This window comes from Trachurus japonicus, chromosome 16 (assembly GCF_045865225.1).
Source record: "Trachurus japonicus isolate A0001 chromosome 16, Traja_1.0".
NCBI lineage: Eukaryota > Metazoa > Chordata > Actinopteri > Carangiformes > Carangidae > Trachurus > Trachurus japonicus.
Genome location: NC_140922.1, coordinates 12,389,343 through 12,408,746, shown reverse-complemented (window position 1 = coordinate 12,408,746; position 19,404 = coordinate 12,389,343). Strand labels below are relative to the sequence as shown.

General features: G+C 41.9%; 1 protein-coding gene across 1 annotated transcript; it reads right to left on the bottom strand.

Moving 5' to 3' along the window:
* Positions 1 to 393: 393 nt before the first annotated feature.
* zyx (zyxin) lies at positions 394 to 17,708 on the bottom strand. The gene is made up of 10 exons (XM_085801544.1): positions 17,608 to 17,708; positions 10,238 to 10,471; positions 7,825 to 8,084; positions 6,810 to 6,905; positions 5,382 to 5,954; positions 4,989 to 5,130; positions 3,986 to 4,155; positions 3,363 to 3,541; positions 2,701 to 2,821; positions 394 to 2,613 (listed from the first exon to the last, which is right to left on the bottom strand). Exons 2-10 carry the CDS (start codon positions 10,455 to 10,457, stop codon positions 2,500 to 2,502), a joined length of 1,875 nt encoding a protein of 624 aa, XP_085657670.1. The 5' UTR covers positions 10,458 to 10,471; positions 17,608 to 17,708; the 3' UTR covers positions 394 to 2,499.
* Between the last annotated feature and the right edge of the window lie 1,696 nt (positions 17,709 to 19,404).

Genomic DNA, 19,404 nt, shown 5'->3' with positions numbered 1-19,404 from the left:
GCAGGGTCAAAGGCTTGACGACACCAGACTGCCGTTGGTAAGTCAAGGCCGGCACTTAGCTTCTGCATACACATTGTTGCATTGCATTGAATGAGGGGAGGCACAATTTCCTGGAAAGTAAACACACTTAGACGTACTTGCACACATGTCCAATGTCGTCATTATCAGCGCAACACATGGCTGGTAACGACTGATAGAGCGGCTCTGCGTCCTGCAGGTTCATGTGACAGTGTAGCACATTAATGACATGGTGCATGGATGTCACATGGAGAGATGTAATATAGTGGCACACATAAACAAGTGTAGTAGTCTAATACACCAACTGAATGCTAAAATATTATGTGTGGTGTGAGGTATAACTTCAAGTTTGTGCTGCTTAAAAATGAGAAAAACTTGTGGTATTTAGCATTTTATTTATTTACTTGTTTATCTTTTGATACAGCCAGAGGAGTGAGGGGTGGGGCTAAATAATGTTTTTTTTTTAAACATATACACATTCACACATATCAAACAGGAATTCATAAAAAAGTTATATGAAAAGACAAGGCATCTGCATGTAGTACAATAGGACGTAACACAACAAACGCAACTGTGAAGGCATCAACGCATGTATAATACCACATGGAGATGACAACGGCCGTAAAAGGTGGAGTAGTTGGTGCAAACAAAAGACATAATACTAGAGGAAATGCCGCCACCGCCCACACAGTTATCATGCAATGCTGAGTCACTATTGCCATGTTTTGTTAGTCATTCTGGTGTTATATTGCACCAGGCTCAATGCAAAGCACAAGTAACAACATATTTCTTATTGAGGAATTCAGTTCTGAGGCTGCAGATCAGGCTCAATTCAGAAAGGAACAATGGAATACAAGAGAGTGGAGAAGGCACACTGCCAGGTAACAAAGGACTGAAGTACAGTACAGTAACATAGGAAAAAAACATTATATATATAACTGTCATGAACAGACTGAAGTACAAAAGATGAATAATGGAATAGTGGTATTTAGTATCAACAGAGTAAATCAAGACCAAAAAATGGGCTCAAACACAATAAAGGTGATAAAAAAACAACACATACATTAATGTCAAAACATTGAATCCTGTGTAATTATTTTAGTATCTTGCAAAAGTTTGGTCACTAATGTTTTAACATCTGTTACCTAAAGCTCAAATCTATCACCTCTACTGATCTACGGTCTGGTTGTTTTAGCACTGGTACACATATAACCTTAATACAGGATAGAAAAAAGTCCTTAAATTATATTATTTAAAGCAAAAGATTCTGAGAAAATGCATATCAAAAAACTATACTTTTATGTTTCTAATGGCGTCTACTAAATCTATCATGTGCAGGGGCTTTAGAGTCAAAGTGACGCTAAAAAGTTTTTTTTAATTATTTCTCTATGAAACTGTGCAACAATCATTTAATAGGTCCTGTTTTCAGCCATGCTGCCGATATGTTTCACTACAGTTTTTAAATGATGAGATCCCTGGAATGGAATCAGTGTGTGGCATATCTGTGCTATTCTGTTTGTTCATAATTTCTGCATCCAAAATGCATGCATCTAAAAATACTTAACACTGTTCAATCAACTCTAAACTATTTATAAGAAAGAAAAAAAGGCTGATTGTTTTTTCTTAATCTTGTCCTTATACACTATTACCAAATAATGAAAAGCAACAAGACATAATTCAATACATGCCTGTAAATGATCAGAGTTACATCACAAATAAACTAAGAGCAACATTCACTGTTTTTATCTTTTTTGCAGTCAACGTTTAGCCCTAGACGACTTTAAAATGCTATCAGAGTGGACTGGCTGATATAAAGCAAAGGGAAGCATCATTAACCATGCTTGCAGGCACAGCAACAGCCAAAGTGTTAAAGATATGCTCTATCAACAGCCAACCAGAGTGGTGAAATCTGTGCAATAGTCAAATGGGAGGTTCTTGATACTCCTCACCCAACTCTAACAACCTTTCTCAGTAATGTCGGCATAGCTACACCGTTCACAGGGAAAGAGCAGCCAGTTAAAGTCTTAAGATGGAAATAGCTCAGTACATGGTGCTACTAACAATATTTAGGCGAGAGATAAGGAAAGGCAACTTTATATTCATCAGACTGCTCTTTTGACCAAACTGCTCTTGTGCAAGTTCTGCTGGAAATTTTTAGAGTAAACATAGAATTGGCACAAAAAATACACCCTAGCTCACAAAGAAGGCAAGATGGGAGATTGGAGAGTTGTAGATTGGGAATAAAAGATGATGCGAGTCTATTTCAATGCAGTACATTACTTCTGCACTGAGGTGAACACAGACAAGGGAATACTACACTGAATCTGCATGCAAACATTTTCACTCAGCACATTCACATTCACACCTGCGCACATACACTGAATAAAGCCCTGTTGCAAAGGCAAAAACGGTAGCTGAGTGAATCCTGTGCTTTTTTTGGATTTGGTTCATAGTTAAACAGAGTGACGCTGGTTCAGCCAATCACTGCGCAGCTCGCTTGGCTCGCTGGGTGTGGCACTTCATACACAGGATCCGACCATCCAATGGATAGCAGCCATTTTCATCCGCTTCTATGGAGAGAGGGCGAGCACAGTCCTAGAGAACAAATACAATTATTTATGAGCAGTCTCTTTAATACACGGTGAACATTTTGATTAAAGTTTTGGACGACAAATGCCTCACCTCACAACGGTAACACTTGAGGTGGAAGTTCTTGTCGAGAGCCACCACTCTGACTGTCTCCTCGCTGCCTGGGGCAGGAACAATGGGCTCATTGCAGCTCACGCACAGGGGAGAGAAACGCCTGAAATACAGAGGTGGAAAAGCGGCTGTTAGTGGATGGTGTTGAGTCACATTCTCACACATTCACTTACAGACTCACTGAACGCTTTAAGCATCAAATTCTAATGGATTCAACATTTTCGGGGCCTAATCAAGCCTCTTAAGCAATTTTGTCAAACCAAATTATTACATCACACAGTTAGGCAAGCTGTGTTGATGTTTTTATCACCATGGGGATAGAGAAACAAGTTTTAGTCAGGCAAGGAAGAAGTGCTGCTGTTGCCGTCTCTTTCCTCCAGTAATAAAAGGAATCACATAACTGGATAAATCCAAAGCCTGACAAAAATGGATTTATCCTTAAAACACCTGTTTGGCCAGCTAATGCTTCCTTGTGCTGAGAAATTATGTAAATGAAAATTAAATTATGATTCAATTACCCCAATCTATGGTAAGCAGATTGCACTGCATAGCAAACAAATCACGGTGAATTAGTAATGAGGTGGAGAATGGAGATGCAATATTTCAGCAGGTTAATAACCGAGCAATCAACAACCAGTGGCCACCTGTGGTAATCCTGGACACAGTAGGGGTTGTTGTTGTCATCGGTGATGAAGGGCGCCCCCTCAAGTACGCAGGAGCAGGTGCTGCAACGGAAACAGTGGGCATGGAAACACTGGCCCACTGCCTTCAGCACACGGTCTGTAATCCTCTCCCCACACCGGGAACAAATGGCCAGGGAGCTCTGAGGAAGATGAGACAGAGATATGAAACAGAATAATAACCTGAGAGCACACCAGGAGATGGTATATTGACTGTGGATAAACTGTTCAGCATTTTCTACACATTTCAATATACACTGAATATACGCTTGGTGCTTACTCAGAAATATGTGGATTCAAACTTGTTTTGCTTATTTTCATAGTTGAAGTGTTGAAGAAAAAGGTACTGTTGCTTACATTGGTTCTGTTTAGTACAAACATATCATGACACTGTGTGTAGTTATAATACTAAAACAAAAAAATCATTTGGTCCCTTGACTGTTTCATGTTCATGCTAACAGTAACACAAAGATGATCATGTGTTTTGCATGAACAATAACCAACAGCTCCAAAACTATCTTTCTTATCCATTCCCATTCTTACTGTTTATTTAACTATTTACTAGGTCATACTGTCTGTGTCCTCACCGTGTAGCAGTCCTCGCATTGAGGTGCACCATCCCTGTCGTAGAACTGCATGCCCTGCAGGGGGCGATGACAGCTCATGCAACAGAAGCAGTTGGAGTGGAAGAGTTTATCCATGGCCCTCACTGCTGGTTGAGTGCGGGACAGGGCCTCGCCACACTTCCCACAAACCTCTGAAATGGGAAGAGAGGGAAGGAGAAGGAAAGAAGGTGAAAGAGAGAGAGATTATTTACAAATATATGCATCATCCTATTCAGCTCTGCTTGTGTAAATGACAACATCATTCTCTAATTTAAGACAACAGCACTGTATTTAAGTAAGTAATTTCTACAGGTGAAAATAAACTAATCATGTTACGGATTTGCTGAGTTGTACAAACTCTTTATTACATCAATTCTGTTTAAACACCATACCACAGATAGATGAGATTGAGATGATGCATTAGTAAAGAAACAGCACAGTGGGAACGCTGGAGAAAAGAACATCGACACTACAGCAGTAAACAGAAACACTGTTGAAATAAATACAAGCCTCTCACACTTAAACTGTAGTGTGCAAAGAATAAATACGGAATAAATCTTGATATCAATAATAGTTTAGCTTTCGTAGCCACTCAGCAAAGAGACACACACATAATTTCTTTCTCTCTTTTGCCTACTTAACGTTTCCAATGTGCAAAATTAGAACGTTATTGGCAATACTCCATGTCCCGACATTATATTAGAATATTACAGTTACCAATCAAAAAAGTTAATATATCACTGGAACACATCACTCTCTCAACACATAATGCTTTTGCAAAAACTTGTGCATACGGGCAGAAGCTTAATGACTGTAATTAGCAGCTCTGACATTCATCATTAATCTACATACACAGAGTACACGGGTTCACAGTGTGAGATAGAAATGTGCTAAACGATTCTCTAAGCATGTGAACAATGGAAGTTACAGCTGTACGGGTGGTGCAGTGAGAAATTAATGTACGAGTGAAAATGAATGTGTGTACCTGTAGGAGGGGAGGTGATGACAGGCGCGTGTGTGTCCATGTCTTTAATGAAGTCCTTGGTCATTCTCTCCAGCTCCTCCACTTCCCTCATGTTGAGAGGAACGCCTGCACCTGGGATGTGAACTGGGCCAGGGGGTGAGGGCTGAACACAAACACACACAAAAAGCCATTAGTACACACCTATACATTATTTACATTGTTTCATACAGCATGCCTTATAGAGTATTCTGTTAGTTACGATTGAGCAGTTTACCTTTAAAACACTGTTAGTGCATGTCCAGAAAGGCATGATTCTCATCTGTTGTTTTATTTATTTGTACTTCCTGGACCTTTTATACTGTTTATGCGATGCAAATATAGTCTCTTTGTAACTGAAATAAAGTTGAAACCTACCGATGATGCAGGGGGAGATTTCATTGGATGGTTAAAGGAGGAGGGTGGAGATGCCATCATCTTAGGTTGAGGGGGAGGCACAGCAGCGGGAGGCTTTTGGTTTGCATTGGCCTGACTGGCAAATGGAGAACTCTTTACGTGATTAGAGGCCGGGGGAGACGCCATGTTGCTTGGTGGAGCTGGGGGTGCGGGTGGAGCTGCAGGAGGTGGAGGGAAAGAGCTGGTGGCAGAGAATGGGGAAGGTTTTGGTGCTACACTGACTGGAGTTGGGATCTGGTTCAGATTCTGGTTCAGTTTTTGTGCCAGAGAGGCAGAGGAGCTTCCCATTCTCGCTCCGACTCCAGACTTGGGCGCTACAGCTGGGGCCTTGGAAAATGGATGAGCAGCAGAGTTTGGTGCAGAGTTGTGATTGGCTTGACGGTTCGTTCTGGCTTTGAGTTCTTCGGCCCAGGGCGCTGGGGGCGGGCGGTCTCCCATCTCAGGAGGTGGGAGGAAGGAGAGGGCTGGTTTGGGCGCTGTCGGGGGTGGAGCTGAAGGCTTGGGTGCTGGTGCTGAAGAATACTGGCTTGGTAGCTACGGATAAAACAACAGCATTAACAACATAATAAAATGAGCTTTTCACAGATGAATTTACCTCAAAACAAAGCACAGAGAAAGACACTATGTGTGACGCTGCTCTGGACAAGTGTTGTATTTACTCATTCCACTCCATTTACTACGAACTATAACTCAACACAGGAACGTTCGTATCGGGTGAATAACATGTCACACTTGCTGAATGTGTAAACTTTATGATATTGAATGAGGTACTTTGATTAAAGTAAACACTGGAAGTGCTCTACAGTTTGAGCTTATCAGAAGTGTTTCGTCTTGCTGACATTTATTTTGCAGGTTCGAGCCAACATTATTCTGCACTGATCCAATACCTCCCAGTTGGATAAAAACACTCTCCATTTATGGGCCTCTCACTAGGTCTCTGGCAGCACACTCTGGCTTCATCAGACTCGCTCGCTCCCCGCTCAGTTCTGCGTGCATCACCCTCTCTCTCTCTCTCTTTGCAAGTATCTCCTCTCTCAGTGTGAATCACCAGCTACCTCACATTTTGTTTTCCCCTTTTGATCTGGTGGTGCTGTGTGTGCAGTTCACTTATCATTGAGCTTTCAACCTGAACTGATGAGAAAAGACTAATAAAACCAAGCTGGCATCTCTCCAAACTGCTTCCACTGACCCACCTTCCTTTTTCACTTTTCCACCCTCTGTCTGACTCATTCTGTTTTTCTACAGCGAACTGCCTGGGAGTCAAAGTCGGCTGTGTTGTCATTTTCCCTCTCATTGCTCTTTCGTTCTCCAGAGGAGCAGACCTTTCTAACTGTGCCTTAATGTCTTACATGTGTTACAGTGTGCTCCCCATCCCTCTGTGCTTTGTACCTTAGGGTTAAACGGCCCTCTGGTCTCCATCTCTGACAGCAGGTCAGTCAGGGAGTCGAGTTGTTGATCAAAGCTTGTCTGCTTCTCCACCAGTTTCTGGCAGAGGAAGGCAGAAGGAGAAAAGAGTCACAAAAAAGTACATTTTTACATGACTAAAACAAAAGCAAAGATGCATGGATGAGTCCAGGATAGATAGATAGTTGGATGATGATGTGAAATTGTTACAGACTACAGATGAGAGATGTGTTTATGCAACTATGTTTGATTGAGGCTCAAAGAGTGTTTCATTTTTTTCCATCTCTTCAAAAATGCAATGAAACATGACCAAAATGTCTGTGCTTGCACCTAACCTGGAACAGTTACTGAGGTGGGACGCACAGAATCAAAGAACAAATGCGAAACAAACAAACTTCACGATGTGAGTAATGATGACTAGGAATAAATGAATGACATTTGAATGCTATTTCCCTGCTTGGATGAAAGAGAATGAATGTTGAATTATTGAAGTTTTGATTCAGTGAGTTGTTTGCTGGGAAGAATTAAGAAGATCTTTGCTAATTTAAACATGTGGTATGTTCCTGTCAAGCTACTTTTTTAATTCTGCACTTTTTAAAACTCTTTTAGAAAATCTAATTCCGGAGACTGATTTGGAGCCGGACACACAATTACAAGTGCACTTAATTGGAGTCCAACAATAATCATGTCTACAATAAACCTTTCATTGCATGTCTAAAAACACTTTTGGTGACATAAATGTGCGATAATCTTGTCAGAGGCATGAAACTGGGCGATTTACCCCAGACGAATGCTAATATAATTTGTGGGAAAATCTCAAAAGACAGTATTCTTTTATATCTCTATATATCTTTACAAGGGAGTGTTTCTGTCAACACTCCACGACAGTGTCCTCCAGTGTCCTAGCTGATTATCAAATTATACCTAAATGCAGTTGCATGCACCACAAGGAAGAAACATGCAGACAGCCAAAGCAAATTTAGATACCACGGTGACTTACCTTTGGGTTCCCAGCAGCACTGGGAATGCTGGTACCGGTTGGAGGGAGGGGTGGAGGGGGTGGGGGGAGGGGGGGAGAGGGGCAGGAGGATGGACGGGCACTGTCCTCAGGGGGAGCTGGGAGGGGCAGGTCATCTGCTACTGGAGGTGGAGCAGGGAAGGCGGGAGGGGGGGCGTCAGAGCCAGAGGGTGTGATGTGGCATTCGGGAGGAGGTGCTGGCAAATCATCATCCAGTGGAGGAGGAGGAGGGGGTGGGAAATCTGACAGAAATGAGGAGGGTTGATTGATTAAAATGTGTGAAAAAAAGGGACGTATTTATACTCAGCTTTTACTAAAAACTGATAATTAGGGGTGGGAATCAAGAACATGTTCCAGTCAGGACGCGACTCCAAAGTCTACATGCAAATCTAAATCACTTCTTTTTATAGCCGCCAGCATGTTTTTTTTCCCCCCTTGAAAATTGCACATTGCAAGACAGTGATGTCAAACTCATCCGTCTACCCTTACAACAAGAAAGCATCGTGGCAGAGAGGGCCCAAAGAATGGCAGCTTCACTTAACCAAGAAAGATGACGAGAGCGTTAGTCATAATGTCTGTAAAATGGTAATTTGAAGTAAGGCTGGCAGCTCCGGCTACATCCTGAAACATCTTTCTAAACAACATTTTGAAAGTCTCAACTTCGATGCCATGTATTTGACAGTCGATTAGTTCCATTAGGGGCACACAGGCAGGCTAAGCAGATGTTTTTTTGACTCAGAAAACCTAAATGAAAACAGTGGTTATACAGTGGAGATTTTGACACTTGAGTCATAGTTAATGCCTTTTTCCTTCTCTGCTTCTATACTGTGCTGAGGCTCACAGATAGTCTAACACTGAGTCTCTAAGTAGGATTACTGTTTTCCCCACTAAAAATATTGATTAGTGATCATTAATGAAATCAGCAAAGCATTTGTAACAGATACTGATGAACTGAATTGTTACTGTCATCGGTATCGGTAACCTATGGTATAGGTTATATCTTCTATAAGATACACCCAATATTGGCCTATCACAAAAATAAATGATTGATTTATTGATGTATTTTAGAATAGAAAAAAAGAAAAACTGTGGGGAACATTTTGCAACTTTAGGACATATTTAATGAGGTTCAGCTGTTCCTCTGATGGCCTCTTAAATTCAACTGTCTCGTGAGAACAAGAGTCAAAGGGCGAAACTGTGTCCTGCATGGAAAATGTGGGTTTTTGTTACTGCACTAAAAAAGGTGCTCAGTGGAGCTTTTGTGTAAACAAGACAAGTTGCGTTTACATTCAATGTTTCATACCAAAATACATCTAGCAAACACAACAACAGAATTGACTTCCTCGTATAACTTTTGGACAGAGGACTTTTTTTTTGGAATATCTTAAATCCTGCTTGCTTGCTTTCAATCTTCTTCACAGTGTGCATGTCTCTGCAATCAAGTGGCTGTCTGAACGGTGTGAAACTAAAAGCTTGAACGTGACTATCTGTGTCTGTGCATGAGTGCCTTCATGCAAGCGCCCACTGAACAAGACTAGGTCAAACCTCATATATAGCTGGACTGCGTCACAGGCTATTTGCATTCAGCCAGTTTTACCTCTTTATCTGCTTGCTTCTCTTCTTCTCCATGTGCTCACTGATACAATATTTAGAGAGCTGAATTTCAAATAAAACTGTTCTCCTTTACATGTTTGTTGGATAACATTGTTGTCAGACAGTAGAAAAATATGAAATAAGGAAACGCTGCTATCACTCTGCACTGCTAAAATCCTGATGACCATTACATCATCTGAAAGAATAAATGCTGTGACTTTGGCTAAATTAACTTGTAAAATTATTACTTGGGTAGGGTGTCAAACACTCATTAAGATCAACTGCTGTACAGTTAGTATGGAGAGGGAATACCCAACCTTACAAATGCAGAGCCAATACTGGCGCCTCTATACTAGCTTAGGTTAGTCTACAAACTCACTGGACTTGTTGACCGGGAATTTCACTGAAGGAGTCTGAAAAGTTGGTTTTTCTAGCAACAACAGAAGAAATGCGGTTTGTTCGCTCCAATTCATTTAGAAAGAGCAACAACCGAAGGGGAAACTCCAACGTTTGGCCAGCTGAAAACTCCACAGGATGCCCTTAATACTTTGAGGTTGTCTGTCTGTGTCCATGAATTAGATGAGCTCAGACATCTAGTGGTATAATTATTCACAGCTCGAAAAGTAAAACCCCAGCACTTCACAACTTATGTGGTTTTTCATATACTCAACTGTGAAGCTCCCTCAGCATGGTCTAGCATAAGAAGCAGCGGGAGGCGGGATAGGGGAGGGCTGCTCGCTGAGTGGATCACTCAAGCTGGTTAGGAAAATGGTTCACAAAAGAGCATTAAGAAGGCAAATACCATCACAGAGTGAAGGGGGTGGCGGAGGCAGGTCGCCCACTCGACCGATCACTCCTGTGCCGATCGGTGTTGGTGATGGTGAGGGAGGTGTCTGGCTTTTGGGCCGTGGCGGTGCCACCGAGGCGAACCTCTTTGGCTGGTTGTAGAAGGACGGGGTGGTGACTTTCAAGTTCAGAGAGGATGTCACCATGAATGGCTTGTCGTTGTTGGAGTCCACCATTTTGTGTTATTTATCTGAGGAGAAAATGCAGGAAACATTAAGGACAACAGTTAAAACACCACACAGGATGATAGAGATTCTTATGAGAGGCCGTTTCTTTACAAAAGGTGTCAAACACGATGCAGTGAAGTTCAGACGACTGCAGAGTCCTACTCTCACACCCCACATGAAACCAACATTAATCAGCTGACGAAAGTCAAAGGGCTCGCATTCTTTGGCAACGTATGCATGTCGGGTCTTTTGCTGGAGAATTAGGGGTGATGACACATCAACAAAACATTTGGCCTGTCACAGTCTCTAATTACAACCAGGTTTTGAGTTTGTAGTGCCTCCACACCGAAAAGCAACAAAATTACTACATTCACAGATGTGAGTATTCATGCAGACTAAATTTTGGATGGTGTTGATGAATAGCTGTTCACCAGTGTATTGCAAAATGGAAACAGAGGAGCTACCCGCTGTAAAATCTAAAACAAATTGTGGATGGTGGTGAGGCTGCTGCAGAAACAATTCAAAAATAACAAATAAGAGTAATAAATCTTTTTTTCTTTCACTGTGTTGAGTTTCCAGCTTTAAAACTGGCTGGAGCTTCCAAAGTTGCAGAGTAATTTAATCTGTGCAGCATTTCCTATTAGTTCAAAACATTAACTTTGAGCTATACTAACTGCAAAAACCGTATACTATCCAAATTGGTACCTATTGTACACTTTATAAACAGTGCCACAGCTGTCTTGACCCCTGAAGTCTTAGTAAAACTAATTAAATAAGGTTTATTGTGGCTCACTGTGTCCTTTAAATTCTAGTTTGAACTATTTTTGGATTTAGTGAAATAGCAGTAAAAAAGAAAACAACTGCTGGGCATTCTGCAAGTCCAGTGTTTCCAAATCCCTTAAGATACAAAAGCCTGGCAAACAGTCTTTAGTGGCATGAGAGAAAAGTGTGTGAAGATCTCCCCAGGCCATGCAGAGAGAGCCCACACAGTATGCATTGGTGCACTCCCAGATGCCAGAGACAATTTACAACATTTAACACATGGCTGTTCACAGTGACTTAAACATATCGATCCTCTAATACTGGCTCGAGGCTGCGAAGGTAGCAACCATAATAACATTTTCATGTGAGGTGCGTCAGAAAGAGGGCGAGCTCAAATATTTGCCTCACACATGCTGGTGGTTAAACAAATGTTGATACTACTTCAGTGTCTCTGCAGAGATTCTTCACAAAGTCTGGACACTTTTCCCTGACGGCCGAGGGGGACCCCGAACATGACCTTTAGTCAAAAGCACAGTTGTTCTTACTGAGCCTGCAGCACAGCCTGTCCCAACACACACAAACAGCCATGCGCCATGCACACATCTGTACTCAACCCTGAAGCTTTGAAATAGTTTCTCAATGACAAAAATGATTAAACCTGTGGCAATGATTAACACAGAAGTGCTCTGAACTATTTAAGAAGCATTTAGTAGACTGTAAAACATAAATGCCATGCAGCCACAGCCTGTAACGGTTTGCAGGTGGTAGGAATAAGACAAACTGGAGATAGCTTCTGGGAACAAATAAATGTTGAGTGGTGAAAGTTATAGAGTCACAGACAGTATAAGACATATGTGGAACTGTGTTGTCCTATAGCGCTTTAATAAAAGCATCAATTGTTTGTTTACTCAACTAAAGCTGTACTGGGTCAGTCCCTCCTAAAAGATGTATCCCCAACTAGAGAGTTTGATACAGCTTTCTTAACAATGCTGCAAGTACTCTTTGGTTTAATAGCACAGGGATATGATGAGCAGTCCTCACCAAAAATGGTGGCCTTTTAAAGTTGTTACACTGACATATCCTGAGTTCACATAGTTCTGGGTGACTGCCAGCTAGACTGCACCATTTAGGTATAACAGAGTTAGCATTAGGAAAAACAATCTTTCCATAAAAACATCAAGTCAAACATAGCCTTGAAAATGATTATGTTCATGGGGCCCAACTCAGAGTAAAAGCTGTGTTTCATCCTCATCGCTGCTCTTTGTTGGGACACACAGAGGCAATGATTCAAGTTCTGACAAGAAAAAAAAAAACCTCAGTTCCTGAAAGTATCTCTGGGGCTCATGACATCACTCGCTTCTCTAGTGAGAAAGCAGCACTTCTGCTTTTTGAGTCAGCTTCCTTCAATGCGGGCTGAATTTTGAATTAGAGCCATATATGTCCAGGCCATTGTGGTGTCATCTGTTGCATTGTGTCACAGTCTAATCTTTTCCATTATGATTCACAAGAGGATTACAACCTTTAGTTACACATTACTTTAACACACACATGACTGGGCCTTTGTTAGAGTATTAATTATACCTTTTTAATTGATAGCTTATAGGCGCTTACAGTATATGTCATCAGATGCATGTTTTATCATGTAATTAGGCAAGGCAAGGCAATTTTATTTGTATAGCCCGTTTGTCTCAAAGGGCTTTACATGGCATCACAACAACATCCTCTGCCCTAGACCCTCACATCCACTGAGGAAAAACTCCATGGAAAACCCTTTTAACAGGGAAAATTGGTAAGACTGTGTATTTTTTATACAATAATTAAGACTGGATGTTTTATTACAGCAAAGCTCTCAATTGCTCAGGACAAAATTTGCCTAAATTAATCCCTGATGAAACATTTGACTATAACAGCATTATTGATTGATTATAGTCATCAGTACAGCTATGCCACAAGACAACTAGCTTTAACCATCTATCATTAAACCAGGCAGATGGAACAACGTTAGGAAACAATCTAATGACACGAGTTTCACACTCTGTCACACTCTGAAAATTGCTGCATGAATCAATATGAGAAGATGGTGAGGCTCATATGCAAAACCTTTGTGCTTTTGGTCTAAATTTGGCCAAGCTGATAACCTGCAGCAGTGGAAAACTAAAACAACTAAAAGAGGCGTTTTGAGGCTTTTGGGGAAATAGCTGGCGACTTAACCCTGCATACATACTGCATCATGATGAATGCAGTGTAAAAACAGGCCGACTGGTCCTGAAATGAGGTTCACACATCTGAATATCAACAGAGCACTCCAAACATAACACATGGATCAATAATGGCTCTCTAAAGGAGTGCTTGACAAGAGTGAGTACGGACTGTGATTTAGTCTTTTTCATTACAGCACTTCAGTTACCTTCTTTCTATCAGACAATATGCAACAGCCCTCTCAATTATTCAACACTGGGATGATAACTTGTGGTCAGGCTCCATCTGTTCTTTGATACGGTCCTGAGGGATTTAATACGGTGACATCAGCTACACACTCAGCCCCAGCCATCCCACTTCAAATCTATCTTGAAACCTGATCCTTGAGACGAGAGGGACCCTCAGCTAAGGAACGTATTTGGCACTACAACTCAATGACATCATCTTTTTAGCTTTTCTGGTTGCACTCCACTCGGCCCCCTTTCTCTACATTTCCTCTTTGTCATTTTTCGTTACCTTAATGGGGACGTGTACTTGTCTGAAATTCTGGCTGACTCTCACAATCTGATCTTTTTGGCTGAGCACATTTTTGTCTCTCTCATTTTTATGCGTGCCTCAACTTCTCATTGATCTCACACCCACCACTTGAACTGGATGACATCACTTGAGGCTGCATTTAATCATACTTTGTAGCTTGGAGGGAGCATGGCACTGCGTACCCTTTACATAGGGCCCCAGCATCACATACTGTTCTCTGTAGCCTTTGAACTTTGTATAAACTCCACATGTATTTTACAGGCTAGAAAATTGGTCCTCAGCCCTGGTTTTAATACAGTTGTTTTTCATTGCATCTTATCAGGGGCTGATTTACACATGGATTGGAGGGAGAAACTAATAAGTCTAAACCGCCTTGTAGGATATAAAACGTAGCAGGGTAGTGGCACTCGGTGACGTGGTGGGAGAACCACTGCCCTAGAAAACTGCAAAACGTCTTCAAGACATGAAATGAGGGATGAGGGACTCTATATTTGAAGTCCCACATGTACTACTAGACATCACAGGCAAACCAAAGTAAAACTAAGCTCTTTTATGGCATACTCGATATTATCTTTTTTTGTTTTATCTGAGTGTTGATTGATTTGCAATGTGGTGCAGTAGCTGTTGAGAAGTTTACCACACTTTTAAATAAACAATTTCACTCAGCAGTGGTTCATTGTTTTGTGATTATAGAGGAACTTAAATTGATTTATATACTGTACTGTACTGCTGCTGTTTAAACAGTCCTATGGGAAAATGTTGTAGCATGGTTCCCAAACTGAACCAAAGTCTTCTGTCTTTTTTTCCCCCCAAGAAGCAACACTTATACACGTGCAAGTAGACTATGTTTTCAATCTGCAGTGGTTTCTTTATAGTACTGCAATGCAACACAAAGGTTCAGGAATAACATTTAGAAATGTGTCTTTTTGAAAACACTCTAGTAAAGAAAGAACTCATAAGCTCTATTGCATCTTGTGTGCTATCTAGTTTGGAATTACAAATAATAGTAAAAAAAACAATAAGAAACGAAAATATCAGAGATGTTTTCCATACAAGCACTTCCCTTGTCTGTTAACCTGATGGAAACCTGAATGTCTGACAGTACTTCCAGTAATTCCTTCCATGTCTGGTCAGTCATTATATCAGTGACTAGTGTGTTGTTTGTGAAACTCTCTATTGTTCTGATGTTAATAGCACGCAGAATTTCTGGGAAAGCGTGTCTAGGCCGGGGGTCACTAATGCGGGCACAAACATCCCTTTTGAGGCCAATCTTACAGGTCAGTGGACATGAATTCTGCACCAGTGTTATGCGCCCTCTCAGCCTGCAGTTAGACGAACGATTGAACAGGCAGCAATTCAAACTGTTAATAATGTCAGCCAATGGGGCTCAGTGTTAAGCTCAAGACCAAAATCAAATAGCTAGACATGCAGTGATTTGGAGCTGAGGGATGCCCTAAAATAACTTAAGTGTCTTGACTCATGGAGGCTACAGTTAAAGGAGGATTTCTCGCTTCAACAATCAGAAAGGGTAGCAGCACGCAGCCATTCATAGATCATCTTCATTCACAGATTCTCATTTGCCTCACCACGTTACTGAGGCGTTAGCAACCACAGTCCCAGTCTGTTCAAACAGATGCGCCACACAAACCTCAGACGAGAGCCTTCTCAATGCAAGTTATTCTTAAACAAGGCAGACTGTGGCCATGGACTGAGGCTCCCACAGCTGATGAAAAGGCAAATCAGAGAGGCTAGGCAGTGGCACAGTTGTGTGGCTACCACTGATAATCACAGGATTGAGTTGTAGTAATTATATGCTAAAATTATCTAAAATCTCATGTATTCTACACAAATCCTTTATTACTGTGGTTTGGTCATATCAGATATGGCTTTTAAATGGAACATGAGGAATATGGCAAATCTTGGTTCCCTGCATACACAGTCATTACAGCATTCAGGTTTCTGATCATCTGTAATAATCCCTACAGTTTATAGTGATATCTACAAATACTTTGTGTTGCACAAATCTACAGTCCAAAACCCCCAAAATACTAAATTCACTTAAAAACAAGATTTAGAAAACCATATATGACAAGCTGGAATCAGAGAAAATAGTTAATCGGTTATCAATAGGTTATTTATCAATTGAACAAGCCAACTCATACTGCTGCAGGTCTATTATACGTCTCTATCAGAGCAGAGTAGGGAGCTTATCCACGTTTCCCACCACAGCCGGGATAGGACCTTATTATTATAGGTTTTTCTCCGAGGGAGATAAGATAAACATGCGCAACGAATATGCAAAAGATCAAATAACCTGAATACTAGTGTGCATGTATGCAGACGATTGAAAGAACAATACTTACTGGCCTCAACGAGGGGACAGCAGAGTAGAAGAGCGGAACAAGTGATAACAGATTTCTATTTTCTCGGTAGCATGAAAACCTTTTTACATACAGTCTGTGGTGAAAACACACTGTAGCTCGGTGCTCCACCCACAATTAGCCCCCCGTTAATTAGACAGGGGGCTAGCCAGTGTTAGCAGGCGCTCTGACAGCTGACACCCACGGGTGAACGGTCACAACCATGGCCAACGAAGAGAGACAACTCGGGTTAAATAGCCCTTCATCTCTCTTTAGCAGGTTTCTAGAAGGTGTCCTAGCTAAATCTACCTACAAACGAAGGGGCTAGCGTCGCTATGATGCCACCTGAGCGTGGTTTAAAGCTAATATCAACCGTTAGCCGCCTAACGTTAACTTACTGCTACAGAATGTGTCCAACGGTAGCCGAATTGAGTTTGAATTTACACTCGCGCACCGACGGTTGAATGACAACTGTCACTCACACACGTCTGCCCAAACAGCGCGCGTGTGTGTGTGTGTGCGTGAGAGAGAAAACGGTACCGACACCTCTCGGGGTTATCATTCATAACCACGCCGACGGATACGTTAGCTCAGGTCGGACGGCTCGCACACACACCTACAGTAGGCTACCACCTCGGTCGGCGGCAGCAGCAGCAGCAGCAGCAGCAGCTAGGTGTCGAAGGCGAAATAACCGCTTTGTTCTTCTTACCTCATACGGACATCAAGTTTTACCGTCTGCTACTCGCCGCTCGCTGAAGCGGACACACACACACACAGCTGCACAGCTAGCTCCAGAGCTCAGTCAACTTTTTTTTAAGCTGGACTTCCTCTTGGCGCTTCCGCGTAGCTCACTCCCTTGTCATCCGTATCCATCAGCCGGTGTGGCAGCCACCAGTAGGCTAACGTAACGTACTTTAGTGGAGGTTTATTCACATCTGTGCAGAATAAATACTCAGCCAGGGAGGCAGCAGCAGCAGCAGGACCACCACCCACTGAGAGGTAACTTTCAACCAGAGTGTAACTTAGGCCTACAATAGTTTGTGTGTGTGGTTTTTTTACATGCATATGAAGCGCTACAAGATCAGCCATGTGACATATTCACAGAGGTACCCATTGCTTGAGGCGTTAACCACAGCTCTCATTGAGTAACAAGGGAATCTGTGCAGTCATGATACCTGCAGTAACAAACAAAACTTTACCTTATTAGGTAACCTGTAGCAGTAAACCTCCCCCCCTTCCTCCTCCTCCCCACCCCACTCACTGCCCTAACATTTGGGAGCTATGTCACCAAAAACACTTACCCTGTAAATGCAGCTGCAGTGTGGATCTTCTCCTTCTTCTTCTTTTTGAACTCCCCCCCTATTCCTTTTGTTCTTCTCTTTCTGTGAGTCCAAGCTGAGTAAAGAGTTGTCTGCAGTGGTAACTTCTCTTTCTCTCTTCCCCTCTCCAGCAGCTGTTAGACCCTCCCCCTGTGCTATTCGGTCTGGAAAAGGAATGACACCATCCTTCCAAACAAGTTCGCTCTTGTTTGACTTTGGCTCAGGACTTGTGTATTACAATGTAAACAGCACCTCTCTCTCTCTCTCTCTCTCTCTCTCTCTCTCTGATTGTGTTTGTGGTGTGTGTGTGTGTGTTCATAAACTGTCCAGTCAGACCTCAGACCCCTCCTCCTCCTCCTCCTCTTGCTCTCTTTTCTCTCTGGATTCTTGCAGCATTCTTCATTCAGTGACATCAACCCTGTTGCCTCTCCTTGTAAGGTCAGACTGAGGGAGTGAGGGAGCCAGAGGGAGGGAGAGATAATGGGGCTAGAGGCCTGATTAGATACAGACTAAAAGTGGTAAGAGGTTTAAACTCAAGGAAGCCGAAGACAGTATGCTCAAATGGTCTCTGAAAAAGTTTAGCTCTTTGTCCTTTTATTTACTTTAAGAAAAAAAAGACTTTTCATGTAAGACTTTTTCACTCGCCTCAGCGTGAAAGCTGAGGATCAGACTGTGTCTGTTGCCAAGTGGGCTACCTCGTCATTATTTACTTTGCATGAAGGCAGTGAGAATGCAATGAGTTACACTGCTTCTCTGCACTCGTGATTACACGTTTATTGGCTCTTTCTCACTCCTCTGGCTCTCCATTGTTCATCCTGACATTGAGGATGGGATTTCCCTTAACCTGGCATGAAATGACACCTCCCATCCTGCACACCAGCCACCTATATTATATAATATCCTTTTATGTCACACACACACATTCACATATGCCACTCACACACACTCCACTGTCATTGCAGTCCAGTCCCTTTGCCCTACATTTAAACATCCCTCTGACACTAATAATACCAAAATCAGTGATTAAATTTGAAATGATTAGACAAACACTCAAACAGAAAAAATATAATCTGTAACTATTTGATTGTAAGTCAATTGTTTTAGTTATTTTTGAAGCATAAACACAAAAAACTTTGCTTTTTGATTTTCATCGGTGAGAATTGTCTGTGTTTTCAATGTGTTGTAGTTTTCAAGTATTGCTCTGATGAAAATAATAATTTCAGGGCATCTCTTGGTGCTTTAAATTCTAACCAAGTGAAAGTAACTCTCCTTTTTTTGCATTATTTCTAGATTTCTAGGAAACGATTTCAGTTATCTCATCCCACTAGCACATGTTTTGTCTTTGCTGAAAGCTGAATGTGTTACTGGGTAGATAGCCTATGTTTTAAGTGAATATGAGGTTAATGGAGGCTATACGTGATCTGACTCACTGAGACTGATGACTTTATGACACACAGCAGTTGCACTTCCTTCAGATTGTGAGACTGAAGGTACAGTCTCGGTTGAGTTCTCTTACATGCATACGTCTGCTTTAACTGTTGTGTAACCTGTTGTTGCCTGATTCATGTGTGTGAACTACAGGGAGTGGTCATTGAGGCCTTTGATAGCCTATTGTCCCACAAGGAATGTTTCCAGTCTCTCTCCACTTCCACTGGGACTAAAAAATGTGTCGAATTTCCACTCAGACCTTTCCACGGCAGTTCTGGTGCTGTGCCGAGAGAGAGAGAGAAAAGTGCATCCCACCCTGGCTGCGGGTGACGTACTTAATGTGAGAAGAGG

What these genes read in the sequence shown, in the direction of transcription:
- zyx (XM_085801544.1), bottom strand. Translation starts at nt 10,457, where the DNA reads ATGGTGGACTCCAACAACGACAAGCCATTCATGGTGACATCCTCTCTG. An exon ending in GTGCTGCTGGGAACCCAAAG is followed by an intron (nt 6,906 to 7,824) that starts GTAAGTCACCGT and finishes TTCCTCTGCCAG; the next exon opens with AAACTGGTGGAGAAGCAGAC. An exon ending in GAGGGCCGTTTAACCCTAAG is followed by an intron (nt 5,955 to 6,809) that starts GTACAAAGCACA and finishes TTTTATCCGTAG; the next exon opens with CTACCAAGCCAGTATTCTTC.